Here is a 20,207-nt window from a genome sequence, read left to right as displayed (position 1 = left end):
TTTAGTTTTAGTTTTAATTATTGTTTGTTTTAGTTATAGTTATAAATTTAGTTTCAGTTATACGTTGTTTACTTAAGCATGTATCAATAATCATTATCAGGGTTGTCCCCAGCATACAAAAGGCATGGCGCTCTGCCATGCCTTGGCTCCCGCTTGGTACAGGCCCACCGTGCTTTACTGAGTAGGCAGTGGCTACTCTAGAGTCCATTCACACATTTTGCGCGCTGTGGGAAAATCTGTAGATCTCTGGATTCTGAGCACGTACAAGTATGTACGGTAAATAGAGATGGGGTAATATAGTTATGATTATGTAACCCCAAAACTGACAAGTTCCGCATTGTGATGTGTAAAGCGCCATCCTAGACCCCTCGTTTTGACATAAGCAGATAAGGTAAATGTTTAATTGCATTCTTTTAGAATCACCATACACTAATTTAATTAGCTGTCTCTGTAACAGTTCTTTGAGTCTACTGTTCTTTTGTGTAGCTATGAAGACAACGAACTTTGTATTTTAAAAATTTGTAAAGTTGTTTGAGGCAAACAACTAATTCTTTGCATATTATTTTAGTTTTTTTTGCATAGAGGGCCTGATGGTAAGACCAATTAGGCGGATGACTGCCATATGGTATGAACTTGATTGCAATACAAGTACTCAAAAAAGCAACATTGGTTGTCATGCACCGCCCACAATTGCGTCGTTAGCAACTGCAGTTTCCCCTCAAGCATCACTAAACGTTTTCAATTATAGCAACTGCAGAATATTATAGAGAACTAACAATGAACAGGTTAACAATAGAAATAAATGAGGAAGACTTATCAGAACTGCAACAAGATTCTCCATAGATACCGAAAAATGATAACAATGACTATCACAACAAGCTTGATTCTTGTTGCTGTTTTGTTGGGAGCATCTAGGCGAATCTAAGGCGTGTCATTGTAGCAGAGTAGGTAGCGGTCTGTAGATATGTTGCCCCTCCCAATCCCGTGTTCTCGACTGATTATGCGAATCAAATATCTATTGCTCGAGCTCTGAAAATTTCTCACAGGCTTTAGCGGACTTTTTAGTTTGACGCGTATTCCAAGTTGTGATATACTGCAATGTTTGAGTCATACTAATCCTTGACCTAAAAACCCCTCCTCTTTTTAGCACAATGATTGTGGTAAGTCATTGTGAGAATGTGCACACGCTAGATTAGTTTGGCGAAAATGAGTGCTCCATTACTGAAAGACAACGTAGCTGCCAGTCTACTTCCCCATGATGCTCCATCAGAGTTAATTCCCGTTCGTGTCAGTGGCGATGGCAACTGCCTCTTTCATGCCTTGAAAGTGGCACTGGCTGCAACCGAAAAATGTTTGCAAGTGCCAACGGTTACCTAGTGATCTTCGAAGAAACTGCGCCGACGAACTGGAAAAGAACGGAGCAATTTACGCAGCCCTTATTGTAAGGCAAGCCCTTAGTGTCAGTGTCAAGGATGGTGACACGTTGCATCGAGGATCATTAGTTAGTACAGTCATGTTTATCCAATGCTGCTTTGACAGCTTTGACAAGTGTAGCGGTAAAAAAGCGTACTGTTGTGAACTTTAAAAGGTGTTTCTTTTCTTTTAACAGGTAATGGCATCTGATTCCCGGTAGAAATTGTCCAAAAGCGTTGCAACAAATGAGAACAAAATAAGTTTTAGGTTTGGTACACATCAGTAGAACACTGGGTATAGAGACAGGTCTATCTATATATACTATCTCTAATAAGACTGTCAAGCAAGTTTGATGGGCTTCTAGACTAAAATGCGTTACGTTAAATTATGCGGGGGCGTGGTAATGAGAATTGCCGCCTTGCCTTACAAAAATCCTGGGGACAACCCTGATTATGAACTGCTAAAGGCTTCTGCCACTACCTAATTAGCAATGCAAACATGTGCAGGTACACTATGCATCTGTGCATGTGTTCATCTAAGGATCGAGATCCAAGTGTGAGAGATTTATCGCTCATGGCATGATAAATGATAGAGTCAGTTGTCAGAGTAACTCAGGCTTGCTACTGCTGCGAAACACCTTTAGAATGAACCAACTGGAGGTAACACAACACGCAGTTCTCTAGATTGAAGTCTCATCTTTAGTGAGTTGAAGCTACCGCTATGTCACAAAGACATATGTATGCACAAGCTACCTATAAGTAGGAGAGCGAATTGTTGCTCCTCTACATTCAGTCGTACTGTTTCCTACATAGCGGTTGATGTGTTTGGCCATTTCAATTGTCTTTTCTGTCTGTTTGTGCTTGCTAAGTGTATGCTGTCTGGTTGTCATAGTTATGTTGTAAGCTGCAGACTATCTCGTGGGCAAGGTTGTAACATTTATTGTCAAATTTACGTTTGATACAGGAGAAACAGGAAACATGAAATGAAAGACATACCATGCACACAAGATTTGAAAACTGTGTGGCATATAACACTAATACATCTACAAGAAAGGCAACATTACATTCAGCAGTTGTTTGTAACAAACCATTTTTACGTAGTACTTATGATCACTTTGTGGGCTTATGATACTGGTGCTCTGGTTTGAAACTTTTTTGTGTGTGGTGAACTCCCAATCGGGTGTATCCAATAGTTGTAGCAGCTGGTGAGCTTTCAAGAACTACCTCATACTGTGGTTTATCACTGTTTGATGCTTGTAAAACATTTTGAAAATATTCAACTGACTCGTAGTTATGTGAGTCCGTATTAGCACTCTGGTTTGGAGATGATGTGCAAAGTGTACTGCTATTAAGTGGTTGCTGCTGCGTGCCTTCATAGACAGGATTAGCAAAGTGCTGCTGTGTGTCACCACTGAGCAAATACAAATAACCTGTTAGCACATAGATAAGAAATATCAAGAACAAAACCTTATGATGTCGTTTTCATTTCTCTGTAACGAACTGCAACAAAGATGGATTTATTGCATTATGGATGGATACGTAGACATACAAAGTATGCACAGTCACACAAGCATGAACAGCAATGTTTTAAAATTGTCGGCATAGGGAGTTACCTATGCTGCTTATGCTGAATTGTCTTTTACTGATACCTGTCATTGTACAAATCAATACCATCATTTTGATCTTAAGAGCGAAAACTGTGTTTGCTGAGTTATAATTCTGCATATTTGAAGAATGGGCAATTTGTTAAGTGAGTAGGCAAAGCAATAAGTGCATTTGATGCAACCACATGCCATGTTACCAACTGTTGAGGTAGCCAGTCATATGAATGGTTCCGACTACTTTCACTGTTGTTATTTACATTTTCTGTGTTAGAGTTGGGCTAAATTATGAATGCAGTATATACACTCACCTTCCTTTCCTGGCTTGGACCAACTTGTAAGTAACAACAATCCCAATAATCAATAGAAGAACAGCTGCAATTGGTACTCCAACAACAACACTCAGACTGAGACCACCTTCACGGTTACTTTCTTGAGATTTTGACTCTTCAAAAATGATATAATAAAACTGTCGTAAACCTTGTACAATAATTGTTGTACGCTTTATTAAATTGCTGTATTCATGTATTCAATCAAGGAACAGAGATACTTTAGTGTATGGGTTGCAAGATATCGATTGCACTATAAGTTGGCATTTTGATATTATGAGTGTTCACTTACCAGACGGAAGAGTGAATGCAGTTGACATTTGTCGTTCTGTAGATTCCATTTTTGATGTTGCATGCGTTGACTCTGAAAGTACGACTGTGCTAACAGAGTGAGTAATGGGAGGTATATGGTTAGTTGTTCCTTGCACAAGTACAAAACGCATACAATAGAAATGCTGCATTGTTTGTCACTATTGTGCAGCTTTACCTGCAACTCCAAAATCTATAGAGCCACTTTCTATCTTTTTGCATCCTCTGGCATTGTTAAAAATGCAATTGAGACTGACATTTCCCATTCCATCTGATTTTCCAATCAATCCGGAAACTTTAAGATATGTTCTGTCACCTAGGGATGCATCATACGGCCAGCTGAAGTCTGACTGAAGATCTAGCACTCCCGTTTGCTCTACAAAGATTGCAGAGCCGTTAATAGGCAAGAACATACCACTGCCTCGGATAATACCATAGCTAACACCCATATTGTAAGACTGCAAATCCTTGAGCGAGTCATTCAATAAGCAAACGCTTGAGTCTTTGAGTATTTTGAAAGCAGGAGAGGCATACTGCATAGATCCGTTTACTACAATCTTGTAGTAAAGGTTGTGATCTGACAAAGGTTGTTTGGTAGTGTAGGCGGAAGAGTATGACACAATTAGCGAGTTGTCCTCATAGCTTGCAGATGTCTGAATGTTGTCAATGCGTAGTAAATGATATCCCTCACTCAAATTGACACTCGTTTTCTGCTCTTCTAGGAAGGATGTATAACTTTTACCAGTGAATCTCTTACTACCGTCAATCCACAGGCGGACTGGTCGCCGTCCAGTTAGGAAATAGAAGTCATGCAGTCCAGCGTACCAAACATGGAAGAACGCTGAGAATCTAACAGCGTAGTTGTATGTAAAGCTTCCAGCCGAAGAGTAGTCAGTAGTACGACCCGATTGATCATACATCAGAGGACCGTGTCCGTATCGTCGAGGTTTGCGGTTCACATTATTTTCAATTCGAGCTACATTTGATGCAGTCATAGGGTCGTCAAATGCCTGTGGAACGGAGTTACTGCATGTTTTGCAATCGGAATAATATCTATACAGAGAGCTTCGTTGAGGAGTTCTATCCGTCTGGACACGGTATTGGAAGTACTCGGCAATAACACCTGAAGATGAGTGCCACTGTTTTGCATCAAGAGACAAAGTGGCACCATTGAGAGTCTTGAAGTACTGATCATAAATGTCCACTCCTCCTTGAGCAAACACGTGACCAGATTTTCCCATAATGTCTCCTCTAGTCCAATGCATCCTTCTTTCTGAGAAAATTTGAGAATTAGTCAAGTTGATATGAGAAGCCACATAGAACTCTCCCTTAACTATGATGCTCCGACTATGGACATTGAAATGAGCAAAGTCTTCAACAATCAGTTGTCCAGCAACCACAATGTCAGGTCCTTTACTGATATTGACATATGAATTGTGTGCAAGAGACACATCACCGAGACAAATTAATGTTGCATTTTCTTTTACCAAGACTGTCCAGCCACCAGACAAATATGTCCGAAGCCCCAACTGTGTTATGCTTTTGTTGCCAAATATTATTGTGTTATTTCTTGTCCTTGAGCCATCTGCTCTAAACACAGTATTTGCAGACAGTTTTGTTGTACCATCAAAGTATACCCTTGAACCATAACTAGTGGAAGAAAGGTATATATTTACCCAACCATATGTATTCAGTGACTGAAATCGTATATAAGGGGGATAAACATTTCTCAAGTAAAGTGACACAGAGCAACATTTCCACAACCCACCTGGACTGTAAACATCCAATGTGGCATTTTGATACATGTCATGGATGAATCTGTTGTATTGAGCTGTAACATGGTATCCATCTGAGTTCCAGGATGGGGCTTTTAGTCCATGCTGCCTGGCTGGAGTGCTGGAAATACTCCAACTTCCCTTTGCAGAAGGAAGTGTGGCAGAATAGAGGTAGAGAGACACCATGTATGATTCGATAGCACCATTATTGATTAAATGGTGTACGTATACAAAAGAATGTCCAGAGTTATAATTAGTGTTAAGCAGAACAATGCGTCCATAGTTTTTCATGTGCCATTTTAAGCTAACAGTCTTTGTGTCGGTAGCCCATATTTGAGAAAATACCCCGTAGTTAATAAGACCATACACAAACCCCTCGTCATCAGGAGAATCTTCTTTTGTAGATCCATATAGATTACAACTGTAGGAAACGATGCGAGCTTGGTGTTTGTTTATTAGTCGGCAGTCTTGGCAGTTAATTTGTCCATTAGCCATCGTTTGGTCAATTGTCATATTTCCATGATTAATTAGATTGACCTTATGGAGCTGTTTGCTGGAGTTGTCTCCACGGAGAACAACAATTGTCTGATGGACTGTGATAGAGGCTTTTTCTATTTCAGCTGTGCCTCTTATGACTGATCCACTCCAACTAAAATGACTTGTAATTATTGATCCCTGCAGTTCAACTTGATCAGTGTGAATGTCTAGACGATGAGTGACTATCAATGTAGTGAGATGCTCAATCAATACATCTGGCTTGCTTTTTGAAGAACCCAAGATTAGAGATTGCACATTAATAGGGATTGGACTAGTAATTATGAATTTGTATGTACCAGCAAGAGTGACATAGACAATGTCGACTGCTCGAGGTACTCTGGGTGGAATCCAGTTTGTTGCTTCTAGGAAACTGCCACCATTAGGATTATTCCACAAAGCTACTCTACCATGTTTGTCGGCATCTAAGAATTCTATGTTTCCCACAGTCTCAATCAGCTGACCACCTTGGTTGTCATAAACAGCATAAAATGTGGCTATACCAGCATCACCAGTCTTGTTGATAACACCAGAATTGATTATTCGAGCAGTGACGCCTAGTGCTGAATGTGAGTAGTAAATGACATCATCCAGAATTTGTAGACTTCCCGATGACGTGACATTAAGAACAGATCCTGACTTAGCAACAACCAATCCTTCTCCTGCAAATGACAGAACACTGCGTGGTTTATTATAAGGCACATGATTACTTGCGTATACCCAAGTTAAGCCATTGCGATATGCATAAGTTAAGTTCTGAGCTGACAGAATTTGCTTTGGAATGTCAGGTCCTTCCAGTTTGACAATAACCATGCTTCCATATGAATCCCAATAGCTGGGTGCCACAATCAGATCAACACGTAATTTATGATATCCAGCAGTTAGGCTGTAAGAGCTAGTTGGTTGCTCTTCAAGAAAACTAGTGTAATATCGTCCTTCGAATAGCTTTTGATCATCAATCCACAGACGAAGTCGACCTCTTCCAGTGACAAAGTAGAATCTGTACATGCCACTAGTGGCAATGTGTAGGAAGGTTAGATATCGAACAGCATAGTTGTATGTAAATGATTCAGGAGATGAATAGTCAACGCCATAGCCAGATGTAAGATACTTGATGGGACCATTTCCCCACCTGGTTGAGAGGTGAGTCAAAGATGAGTCAATTCGTACAACATTGGGAGTGTAGGTCAAATTATCAAAATGTTTAGGAAGATACCCAGATGAACTTGATGAGCCAAGAGCATAATAGGAACGTATGCTATCTATTTGAGTAGTCACAGCAGTAGCCACTCGATATTGAAAAAATTCAGCTACAACACCGGAGTAGTCTACTTCAGCTGTCTTTGCTTCTAGTTTTATAGTAATTCCATCCATTGTCTTTACAAAATCGCTAGAAATAGCTCCTTCGCCATAAAGATTTAATTGACCTTCATCTCCTTCCAAAGTACCATCTGTCCATTCAAATTTCCCTGTGACATCTGCCTTGGCATTTATTAGGTGTAGCTTTCCAGCTAACGAGACGTCTCTTATGTTTATGTTGACATGAGACAATGAAGCAACGGCACTTTGTTGTAGAGACATGAACTCATTCACCTGGAGGTCAGCAGTTGATCCACTGGATACAACATGACTGTTGGATTCTAAGGCTACATATCTAGCAGTTGTAAACTTTGTGCCAGTCAAATTCATGACCCATCTACCTTGCATACGAAGACAATCCACACTTACTGTAGCTCCATCTCCAAATGCAACTTGTGCATTATAGATTGTTGACTTCAAATAGAATACTGAGTCTTTTGATGCAAAAAGTTCTTTTTGAAACATCAAGACAGGAGTGTTACTTTGTTTTGTTAAGTAGATAACTGTTGTATTGATTCTTCCGTATGTCCTGTAGGAATCAAACCTGTATCCGTGAGGGCTACGAACATAGAAGTTCACGTTTGTTTCATATCGTACATCCCACAATACAGGTTCTTTATACAACTCATTGACATGCTCACTCCAATTCCCATATGTTTGCAGAGATGGGTTGTTGGTTCCACTCTTCCATGATGGAACACCTTTGACAACTACTGTTCCAAGATAATGATTACTTGAGTTAGTGCCATATATGATTAGCCCAGTTCCATAGCTAATTATTGCAGCCCTGTTGTTTATTTTTCCATAGAAATGAAGAGAGTAAGAACTGCCTTGCATACAGTGAGCACAGTAGAGTACAAACTTTCCATTGTTGACCACATCCCAATACCACGATATTGATCGTGTTCTCATATCTACGGCTAAAGTGCCATTGTTTTCTAACATAGCTTGTTTACCACTGACTTCAAGAGGAATGGGAACAATCAACATATAGCCCAAGTTGCTCAGCTTGCAAAATGAGCCCCAAATACTGACATTATACTGGTACAAAGACATATCAACAGTCAGATTTCCTTTGCTGATGATGTGCACGTTATTGATATATTTGCTGGTATTTACTCCTGTGATGATATTGAAACTCTTGTGGACAGTAATTACACCAAAATCAGTTGGCGAAGTTAAACCAGATTTAATGGTTTTGCCGCTCCATGTAAGTTGTCCCACATCTGCAGTTCCTGTCACAATCAATGTATTCGAAAATATGTCCATGCGGTTAGTGACGTTTAGCTTGCTGTACAATTCCACTCTGAGCTGAGGATTACTGTCAGCACCACCAACAATCAAAGTGTTGGCACGAGCATAGTATGCTGTCGGAATAACAACAACGGGAGAACCGGGTAGTGTAATATAAACCAAATCAGTCTCATCAGGAACACGTGCAGGATTCCAGTTGTAACGATTGGTCCACGCCCCATTTGCAGAATTGTTCCAAAATACAAAACCACATCCTCCTGAAGAAGGACGCTTGAATTCAACATGTCCACTGTTGTGCATCAATGTTCCACCTTTATTTTTGTACAAACCACATACAGTGGCTGACCCTAATGGACCTGTTTTGCTTATCACACCATAATTATAGAATACAGACAAAAAGTTGCCAGATGAATACCACACTGTGTTGGACACAAAATCCAGGTGGCCTGACTGCTCTACTGTTACTGATGCCTTGTTTCTAGACAAAATCAAACCTTGTCCACCAACGCTCATATAACTTAACTCTCCAGGATTGCTAGTAGCGTACTCATTCAAACCTGTTGCATCATTAACTTTGCAATAAAATTGTTTATTTTCAGGCAATGTCTGCTTGAAAACTCCTGGGCCTTCATAGAGGACATACAACATACTTCCACGTGTGTTCCAGTAATTAGATATAATGAAATTGTCCACTCGTAATTTATGAAAGCCTACACTGAGATAGAGGTCTTGGGTCTTCTGCTCTGCCATAAAGTTTTTGTACCTTCGTCCAGTGAAATAGACTTGATCATTAATCCAAAGACGAACTTGACCGTAACCAGTGATAAAATAGAATGTGTAGTTCCCACTCTGGTTGATCTTGAAAAAAGTGAACAACCTTACAGCATAGTTGTATGTGAAAGATAGAGGGGAATTGATATTGATGTTATGGGGTTCATAATCATTGAAATCTAGTGGGGCATTACCATTATTTTGAGACAAGCGAGAGATGCCAGACTCTATATTTGTGTAGGTGGGCACTGCTGACGTATTATCAAACTGTTGTGGCAACACGTTATTAGATGTAGTACTACCAGGATAATAGTATCTGTAGATAGAACTCATTATTGGAGTAGTTGCAGTTGGAACACGATACTGAAAATACTCTGCTATCACTCCCAACTTAGGGCATACCTTAGTTGGAGCTCCGACAATCATTTTAATTCCATCAAGAATTTTCTCATGATGTCCAGATATCTCACCAAGTCGTTTAATATGTAATAACGTGTTTTTACCCTTAATATGACTTTGTTTCCATAAGAATTTGCCCAATACAATGACATTAGCAGACTTAAACACAGCAGGTCCCATTGTTAGCAAATTTTGAAGACTAATCGTATTGACGGTGTTTGAAGAAATGGCGTTTTGAGTCATGAGTGTCCCATTGGGCCCAATCAGCAGCTCACGAGTCACAGTTATGGACAAGCTGTTGACAAAAAAGCTCCCGCTGATAATGACTCGTCTGAAGGTGGCATTCACTTTCGTAGAGTTTACTTGCAGTGCATATCCTGGCGATGTGATAGAAACATCCCCAAACACTACTTCAGTAGCATTCTCTCCAACTGCAAAGGTGTTGTTGGCATAGGATGAAGATGATCCATATTGTCCTAGCTGAAGGCTTGATTCAGGAGACATATACAGGCTATCACATACCACAAACTGACTTTGTTGCCAACTGTAAAGGTACATATTTATTTTTCCATGTGTTCGTAGATTTGAAACAACTACTTCTTTTTTGTTGAATGACTGAAATTTAATTGAAACAGTTTGCTTTAAGTCCCAAATCATTGGCATGTATGTATGATTTTCATACACATAATGTATGTATTCTTTGTACAACCATGGTTTACGATGACCTGGTATGATATCATAATTTGATGCATAAATGCCTGGAACCCCATACACTTGTAGGCTGCCTTCAATTGACATGAGTTTGACATTATTACTGAAATACAAGCTGGATGAGTATGACGTAATTGTTCCATTGTTGAACAACAGATTGTTATAGAAAGATACCAAATATGTGCTGGAGTAATACACACATACAATAGTCAGATTGCCATAGTTTCTTGTGTCCCATCTCCATGATGGTGAACGTTGATTAGCCATCACGATATTGCCATAGTTGATAAGTCCCCATCTGAAGCCATCTGATTGGGTTGGTCTCTGATTGCTTGTCCCTCCAGAATACAAATTCACACCAGGAAGAAAAAAGAGTGAATCACTGGCAATATTGACAATGCAATTTGAGCACGTAAGGCTTGAAGAAGACTCCATTGTTTGTTCAACAGTCAAATTTTTCATAGAGTACAAATCAATATCATAAAAAGTTTTGTACCTATGTGAACCTTTCTGTATAAGCATTTTGTCAGTGATAGTGATTGTACCGAGCGTACCTAACCCTTCATTTTGTGATGATCCATATATGTACTGACCTGACCAAGTGAAAGATTTTACCAACAATACCCCATATATGTCAAGTCGTTCTGATGAATGAATGAAGCGATCAGTGACAGTCAGGCAACTGGAACTCATTACAACAAGTCGTGCTCCACTTATGTCTAGTGTCTTTACTGTGACAAGGCTGTTCAGTGTAATTTCATCAGTGACGGGTGATTGAATGCGTACATCATCATTGACATTAGGTATCCTAATCAAAATAGATAAATGACACTGATTGTATCGTACCATGGCAGAACAATGCACCTTTTATTCCATTTGCTGGAGTCTTCCCATCGGCCACTGCCACCTTTCCATAGCAACAATATTCCTGATGAAGACAGAGTCGATTCCTGCTATACTTTACTACAAAATAACAATAAGCAGAAATAATTAAGTCTTACCAGGAGGCGATGTAATCGAAACTGTAGTTGTGATGCTTTGAGTCGGTACTGGTACTACTAATTAATGGATTGGACAGTAAGAGACACTTAGCACAATACAAATATAACCGTCAAATCTTACTATTAGTTGTAGAGAGATTAGCTATGTTGGGAGCAGCAGTTAGGACAGTTCCTTGAAATATTTGATAATTTAGCTTTCATGTTCTTTGACACATGACTTGAACACAAACTTACTTTTTGTAATACCGAGCTCCAATGTTCCTGAAATGGCTTTAAGACAGCCTGTTGATGACAGTATTTCAAACTCTGTATTTAAGTTGATCTTGCCAGTGCCGTTGCTCTTGGCTACCATTCCTTCTATTTTCAATTTTGTGTGTTGGCCGAGAGCCCTAGGCCAGTCGGTGTCGGTCTTTAACTCGAGAATTCCAGATTTGCCAATAGTAATGTTTACTCCGTTCTCTGTAAGCAACTCTCCTTTACCTTCTATGGACATGTGACTAACACTTGCACTATAATCATCCAGCAGGGATGACAATGACAAACTGGATTTGCACACATTTGTATTAGTAAGCAATTTCAAGTTTACAGCTGCTGCAGTTGGTCTTCCATTGATAACTCGGACGGCAAACAGTTTATTATCTGGAATAGTCTGTTTGCTAATACCAGGACCTTTATAAGACACCAACATGATACCACCACGAGACGTCCAATATGATGATTGTTGCATGTAGTCTATGCGCAACTTGTGATACCCAGCTTGAAGAGTAATCTCAGATGATTCTTCCTCCCGACTGAAATAGAGGTACTGACGAGTTCTAATATATATCTTGTCATCTATCCACAACCTTAGACGCATACCATAACCAGTCTGAAAATAGAATGTGTATTGGCCTGATTTGTCTATCTTCAGGTAAGTCCACAGCCTGGCTGCATATCTGTATGTAAACGACTTTGCTGAGTTTGAATCATAAGATATTGAGTCTAACAGATACACAAGAGGAGCATTGCCATAATATTGAGGTACACGTTTCAGAGATGACTCAATCCTCATGACATTGGCTTTTGTGCTAGGTGTATCAAAATTTGTAGGCAGCACATATGAAGATGTTGAAGAAGTTTCACCAGGAAAGTAATATAAACCATTGAGACGCGTTGTCGTTGATGTTGCCACTCGATATTGAAAGTACTCAGCGACAATACCCAATGTCTCACCTTGTTTAGGTGATTCAATATAAACATTCAAGCCTGAAAGTGTTTTCAGTAAATTGCTGTAGATGAAGCAAATGCGTTGAATTTTTAATAGGCTTTTTCTTGTTGATGACAGTGAACCTTGCTCCCACTCAAGTTTTCCAGTCACTTCAACTGTTGATGAATCAAGTAAAGCTGTTCCTTTGTGAGACCAATCAGTAACAACTACTTGACTTTCGATCAGTCGAAGTTCAGATCCCACGAGGGAAACTAGTGACTCTTTTAGAAAAACAGAGGAGCCAGTAGAAACTTTCAAACTGGCTCCCCCATTAATAAGAATTCGACCTGATGAAGTCAGGCTGCTGCTTTCTCCAACATTGACACTCCATCCTTGCTCCAATGTGTTTTGTCGCCAAGTCACTATACTGTTAGATCCACAAATTAAATGATTTCCATCTGTGGAAGATGAATATTTGCGCAAGTTTAAATCAGTTTGAAAACCGAGATCAAGTCTGGTATCAAAATATAGCTCAGTTTGCCTGCATTGATAAGATTGTATCAAGATTCGACCATAAGCACGAAAATCATTAAAATACAACTTTACATTATGCAAGGTGTTAAGATAAAGACGATACTGGTAATCTACATTCCAAACTCCCATGCTGATGTTCTTATACACATGATCAATGTACTCTTGCCAGTCTCCTTGTTTCTGATAGCCAGGAGGTTGCTCAAGATTGTTGTCTCGATATGGTTTGCCAAACATTTCCCAGGTCCCATTTGTTTGTAGCAACTGAACTGACATCCCAGAGTTTTCAATGTGGATAGATGTCATGTAGAAACGTAGTCTGCCATAATTGGTAATGAGACTGTGTTGTTTAAAGGTACAGCTACTACTACTCAAGCTCTTACAAATTACTGACCAGTTGCCATAATTAAGAATGTCCCAGTAGAAATAGAAGTATGAATTGTATGATGGTTGTGTCTGCAGTTCAGCTACAGCGTCACCATAGTTGGCTATTCCATACTTAAAACTGTCTGGACGCGGTGAGTTTAAGCTGAAAGTTTGATGCCAACTTGCACCAGACAGCAAGATTGTGCCATAGTTGCAAATCAGGCAATTTATGCAGTATAGTTTATCAGTGTTTGAGTGAAATGCACTGTCTACTGTAAAGTTACCATTGCTTCGAATTGTTACATATTGTAGGTGCTTGGTACTATAACTGCCTTTAGCAATCACCATTGATGAATCAACAGTTAGTATTCCCGGAAATTTGTTAGACCCAACTAGATACTGTCCTGTCCATGTCATCTTGTTGGTCTTCAAAAGGCCTTGGAGAGTGAGGTGTTGTGTGTGCACTCCAATCCTATCTTGAATGTAAACTTTGCTGAACGGTTGAATAACCAACTCAGCTGAGCTCAGTCTGGAGCCAACCAAGACTGATGTTACATTTACTATCGCGTAGCTGGGGATGATTACCTGATACCTACCAGTCTGAGTGATGTGCACTGTATCTTCAGAACGAGGCACACGATTGGGGTTCCAATTTTTAGGGTCAGTCCATGCACCACCTTCAGGGTTTACCCAAATAGCCAATCCACCAGCTTCTTTAGCATCTTTAAATTCAAGAAATCCAGTCACAGTTTTTCTACTGCTTTGTGTGGCTGCAACATACTTGCCATATATAACAGCTGTCCCTGGCATTCCTGTTCTGACAAACAAACCAAAGTTGATGAACTTCGTCACTCCACCAAATTCTTTGTCTGAATACCACAAAATATCTTCCAAAACACGAATTTCACATTTTCTACAAATTGTGACATTGACAGCATTTTGTGCCAGAATGATGCCATCTCCAGAAATTGAAGCAATGTTTGTTATGGCTACAGGGTAAGAAGGCTTCACATAGTTTGATCCATCATGGTAAAACAGCCTGTTTGAAGGAATGAGCTGTTTTTTGAAACCTGGTCCAGAATAGTAGACTAGCAGAGTGCTGCCAGTTGATGACCACCAGGCAGATGCAACTAAATAATCAAGACGGATCTTGTGATATCCAATTGTTAGATGGTATGGACCAGACGAAATCAGTGATGGAAATGGTAAATATTGCTTAGTGCCAGCTTCTTTCAGGTGGTCATCAATCCAAAGACGAAGTCTGAGACTGTAACCAGGTACAAAATAAAAAGTATAATTACCCGATGCGTCTACTCTTAGGAAAGTCCACAGTCTTGCTGCGTAATAATAAGTGAAAGAACGAGGATCATTAATGTCTGGATTGCCTCCAGTTGGTGGAACATAAAGTGGACCTGTGCCATACTGTTTTGGAAAGTGCTGAATTGTTGGCTCAATCCTCTCAACATTTGGTATTGCCGCTAACGAATCAAAGTATGCAATTTGAAGGAAATTAGTCAAACTAGAGAGTCTTGATGTTCTGTCAGTATCAACACGATACTGGAAATAATCGGCAATAATGCCGTTTCTGGTCTGAGAGTAATCTGTAGGTAACTCAAGCACAATGTTTACACTCTTCAGAGTCTTATCGTAGTCACTGGTTACATTCCAACCTCCAAGAAGGTAGATAGTGCCTCCAGATCCTGTCACCTGACCTTTAGACATACTCCAAACACCATAGATCTTTAATATTCCTGTTCCAATTTCAACAACTCCGTTAGAAAAGAAATTCGAAAAACAGGTGACTGTGCTACCAGCAAAATCAAAAACAGATGACAAGTGCCCAATGACATAATCGTGGAATGTTAATACTGAGTCTTTATTTGATATGAGACTACCATTTTCATAAACTGTTATGTAGCGGTAAACCGTGGCATGTGATCTCTTTCCAATGGTCACATTCCAACCATTATGAATGTAAGCATCTCCTACTGTCATCCCAGCATTGTCACCAACTTCTAGTACATTCCAACTTGCATCAGGAGAGGACTGTTGCACATTGAGTTTTCCTTGTTCTCCCATATACAGGCCTTGGTTGAAACGCAGTTTTACATATCTGCATCTGTCAGTTCTGAAATTAACAGCACCATAAGTTACAAGTTTATTGAAGCTATAAACCCCTGGAGAACTAGATGAAAAGTATGCATAACGAATGAAAATGGAAATTTTGTATCTAGGATCCCACAGTGCAGTGGTTGGATCTGAGGCATTCTGGTAAAAATCAGCTAGGAATTCTTTCCAGCTACCTGGCTGATTTTGCCCTACAGGAGGAGGAGCGTTCTGATATCTCACTGGCTGCCCATACATAATCCATGTTCCATTGCTGGTCTGAGGAAAAGATCTACTGTTTTGAAACTGTAAGTTAGTTGCATATACTTGGGTCAAGTTGTTATTTACAAAAGTTCCATACATGAAAAATGTGTAAGAGTTTCGATACCCCTTGTTAACAATCTTGATCTCTCCATAGTTAAGAATGTCCCAGTAAAAACGTGCATTGCAGCAGTGGTGAAGTTCATAGACAAACAAGCCACGATTAATGAGACCAATGTGAAACTCGTTTGACATAGTTGACCCTTCGCTTTGCACAGACCACTGCATCATGTTTGCCAGCATGGTAGATGGTGACTCATTTATGAGAAAGCAGTTATCACAGTACAAGTAGTTGTTGTAGTTGTCTAAACTTAAGTCGATAGTAAGGCCATTCCAGGCTGTGATATTTACGTGTGATAGATACTTAGAATTATATGCTCCTTTGACTATTACAAAATTGCCTTTTGCTATGATCTCACCAGCGAATGTGCTACCACGTATCTTCTCTCCGGCCCATGAGACATACTGGGCTAACACTATTCCATTAATGGTCATTACTTTGGCATACAGATCCAGTCGATCAGTGACTGTCAGTTTAGCAAAGTGACCAACAACAAGTTCAGGAAAGCTAGAAGGAAAACCAAGAGTCAAGGATAGAATAGTAACATTCTTGTGACCAGGAATGATAACAGGAAATGTTCCTTCTAATGTAATACGTACGACGTCAGTAGAAGATGGTACTTTGGGTGGTAGCCAATTGTTTGCATCAAACCAGCTTCCACCAGCAGGATTATTCCAAAGGACTGATTGACTCTCTTTGGCTGCATCTTTGAACTCTAAGAACCCGTATTTGGATATCAGAGCTCCACCATTGTGAGTGTAATTTGCAAAAAATGTTGCTACACCACCGTGACCGGTTTTAATTACTTTACCGGAATTGATAACGTTGAACTTAGAACCAAATGGTGAATGAGAGAACCAGGTTATATCGTCAATGACTTCCAGGACACCAGTTTTGCCAATGATGAGAGATGCCCCATTTTTTGCAAAAAGGAAACCTTTACCTGCAACCTTCAGAACACTTTCAGATGGAAGAAACTTGGAAGTATTAAATTTGGGATTGGCATATTGCTTACTAGCATTTCTAAATGTTCTGCTTAGAAATAATTTGTTTTGAGAGAGTTGTCTCTCACTGAATGAAGGACCAGTATATGTCACAATTAGAGCATTTTCAAGTCTCCAAAAAGAGCTTTCTTGAATAACATCCAGTCGAAGTCGATGGAGACCTGTCTGCAAGGTAAACGATCCAGCCTTTTCTTTTCCAGAGATCAAGTGGCGCCCCCGATTTCCAGTAAAAACAACTTTGTCATTCAGCCACAGGCGAACTCGCATGCCATGAGCACTGTCAATGAAGAATGTATACGATCCTTGGTCATCTATCTGGAGTAATGTCCACAACCTGAATGCATAACGGTATGTAAAAGACGATACAGAGCTGGTGTCAAACCAATCAAATGTCGAAGTTACAGCAATGGGACTACTGCCATATTGTTCATTTGTACGATCGAGACTATCTAAAAATTGAACGGTGTTCGGTTCTGTTGCAGGATCATCAAACTCTGGAGGAAGGGAGTAGCTACTACTTCCAGTCCCAGGAAAGTTGTAAACGCTGTTGATTCTTGATGTAAGGTCCGTATTTAAACGATACTGAAAATATTCTGCAATCACACAACTTGTGATTTCATTTGACTTTTCAACATGGACTGTAACGCCATCTATTGTTTTTCCAAAATCTCCGTTGATGGTTGCATGTTTGTGGATGTACAAATGAGCTGGTTGGCCAACAATTGAGCCATGAGTGAACTGAAGCTCACCAGTAGTAGTGACTTTGACATTACTATTTGAGATGTTCAACATTCCTTGAATGGACATAATGCCATTGATAGTAGTTTTGGTACGACCAGAGACTGTCAAAGTTCCTGTACTTTTAACTACAACATACTTCATGAAATTGACATGACCTGGTCCTGGTTGAACAATAAACTGTGCTCCTTCTTGGACAACAAGTCGTCTGTATGTAGTCACTCGACTTCCAGAACCTATCTCTACACTCCATCCACTTCCAATAGTTGCCAAGTTCACATCAAAGTATCCTGATCCTGATTTACCGATTACAAGTTTATTGTTGTCATTGTTGTTGTTAGAACTTGATGAGTACCGTTGCAACTGCATCTCTCCTAGTTTTCCAAGACGAAAGCCACTTGAGAAATAGATAGTCGTTGCTCGTATACTATTTGTCCGAAATAAGACACGCCCAAACATTGTCAGTTTGTTGAAGTGTAGATCCCGTCCACTTGTCATGTGTCGAAGATATATGCTTGGGATATAATTTGGATCCCATAGATCTGCACTTTTATTCTGGTAAACATCACGTAGGTACTCTTTCCATTGCCACTGATATCCCTCTCCCTGTGGTCTGGGTGCATTCTGGTAACGAAATGGAAAACCGTAGATCTCCCATGAACCATTGGAAGGCTGAAGCCATGAATTGCTCTGAAAGTAAACGTAACTCATGTACACTTGAAATAATCCATTATTGATTATCCGATTGTAGAAGTAAACGTAGGAACTGGTTCCATAATACCCTGACAACACTTTTACAGTTCCTGAGTTACGAATGTCCCAGTACCAGTATCTGTATGAGGATGACCTGCTAGATGTGATGATGAGATGACCTTGGTTGATAATTCCAGCACCAAATCCATCACCATCTGACTGTGAAGGCCGACCATTCAAATTCATCCTAACTTTATTGGATAAGAAGGTGGCATTCTTCTCATTTATAACTGTACAGTACTGGCAATACAAATAGCAATCATTGCTGTTCATTGATGTGTCAATTGTCAAATTGTTCTTGTTCTTAACAGTGACATCTCTTAGATATTTCTGACGATACAAACCACGCTCTACTACAAGCAACGAGCTTATAGTTAATTGGCCATTTGTTAATGATGATCCTATGTTTGTACTTCCATCCAAATACTTGCCAGACCACTGAAGAGTATCCACAATCAAATTACCAAGAATTGTCACAGAAGGGCACAGGATGATTGCTAATCCACTAACATTGTAGCTAATTCCAGTGCCAATAGTCAATCGGATATTTGAGGATCCAGAACCGATTATAAGAGTGTTAATGGCCACATCTTTGTCAGCGATGACAGTGTATGAACCATCCACAGTAACTTGAACGATGTCTTCAGTTTCAGGAATTCTAAATTTGATAAAACAATTTGTTTACATATCAGACGTCACCATGTATTGTGTATTGCCAACAAGATTACTTGTTGTTGACCCAATTTGAGGCATCTGACCATCGTAACTGCCCTGATGTTGCTAAGCTCGACCACTCTTTTGTTGCTCCATCCGCAAGGAGTGACCCAAAAAGAAGTAACACAACTTGAACAAGTCTCTTTCTCATCGTTTGATTGAGATCTATAGCTACATAAATAAAGTAGAAACGTTTCCAATTTCCAAAGCATTTGTCAAATACTGTATGACTGCAAAGAACAGTACTGTCACTTGTCTTGTATAATTATCATCAAAGAACAAATTTGCAAAACTAAAACGCCATTCCTACCAACAAGAGTCAAATACAGTTTAGATCCTGCATGACCTACACAAACAATTTGTGTACTGTACCATAGCTAATTGTATGTTTGCAGGAGCTGAAGTCTGTCATGTCTCGGTAAATGCATGCCTGCGTTTGCGAGTATAAATCATTATTATTAGGTAAATATTATTTTGAGCCACAGTCATGCATTTTACTACTTCATGATAGAATTCTTGGTTTGCTGTCTTCTTGTGTAATCTTATCTATCTGATGAAGTTTCTTGGTCTGAAATTGTGAAAAAATGTTTTGTTTGTATTGGATATAAAGCTTAATTAAAACAATATATGTATAACACTTATATTTGTTGACTTGTACCAGATAGCGTCATTTCTTATTTTAAGAATTTATTTCTCTGGCAACGAAGAGGCCAAGCAAGCTTAGATGTAAGTAACACTAAAGCCACTCGGATTCTCTCGTTTAACTACACCAACCGTACATTGTTTTTTGTGCCACTTTCTTGTAACTACCTACATTCTGCATGTTTGCAGGGCGATATATCAGCTTGATAGAAAACTTGGCTAACTGCTGCATACGTCACCTTTTTCCATCTACTAAAGTCATATCTGGAACAATTCCCAGACCGCCAGTTGTAAAAGAAGTCGCAACTCGATAGATCATAATTGTACCAT

At 39.6% G+C, this 20,207-nt stretch overlaps 1 protein-coding gene across 1 annotated transcript; it reads right to left on the bottom strand.

Moving 5' to 3' along the window:
• Nucleotides 1-2,334: 2,334 nt before the first annotated feature.
• LOC134181806 (uncharacterized) lies at nucleotides 2,335-19,386 on the bottom strand. The gene is made up of 8 exons (XM_062649074.1): nucleotides 19,250-19,386; nucleotides 11,690-19,179; nucleotides 11,312-11,417; nucleotides 3,830-11,262; nucleotides 3,635-3,763; nucleotides 3,325-3,460; nucleotides 2,880-2,912; nucleotides 2,335-2,823 (listed from the first exon to the last, which is right to left on the bottom strand). Exons 1-8 carry the CDS (start codon nucleotides 19,384-19,386, stop codon nucleotides 2,523-2,525), a joined length of 15,765 nt encoding a protein of 5,254 aa, XP_062505058.1. The 3' UTR covers nucleotides 2,335-2,522.
• Between the last annotated feature and the right edge of the window lie 821 nt (nucleotides 19,387-20,207).

This window comes from Corticium candelabrum, chromosome 7 (genome assembly GCF_963422355.1).
Source record: "Corticium candelabrum chromosome 7, ooCorCand1.1, whole genome shotgun sequence".
Lineage (NCBI taxonomy): Eukaryota > Metazoa > Porifera > Homoscleromorpha > Homosclerophorida > Plakinidae > Corticium > Corticium candelabrum.
This window is presented reverse-complemented; position numbering and strand designations above follow the sequence as displayed.

Coding starts and splice junctions, on each gene's coding strand:
- LOC134181806 (XM_062649074.1), bottom strand. CDS start 19,386: ATGAGAAAGAGACTTGTTCAAGTTGTGTTACTTCTTTTTGGGTCACTC. Junction 19,180..19,249: donor TCAAATTGGGTCAACAACAA/GTAATCTTGTTG, acceptor TATCAAATTTAG/AATTCCTGAAACTGAAGACA. Junction 2,913..3,324: donor GTCCAAGCCAGGAAAGGAAG/GTGAGTGTATAT, acceptor TCTTTGTTGCAG/TTCGTTACAGAGAAATGAAA.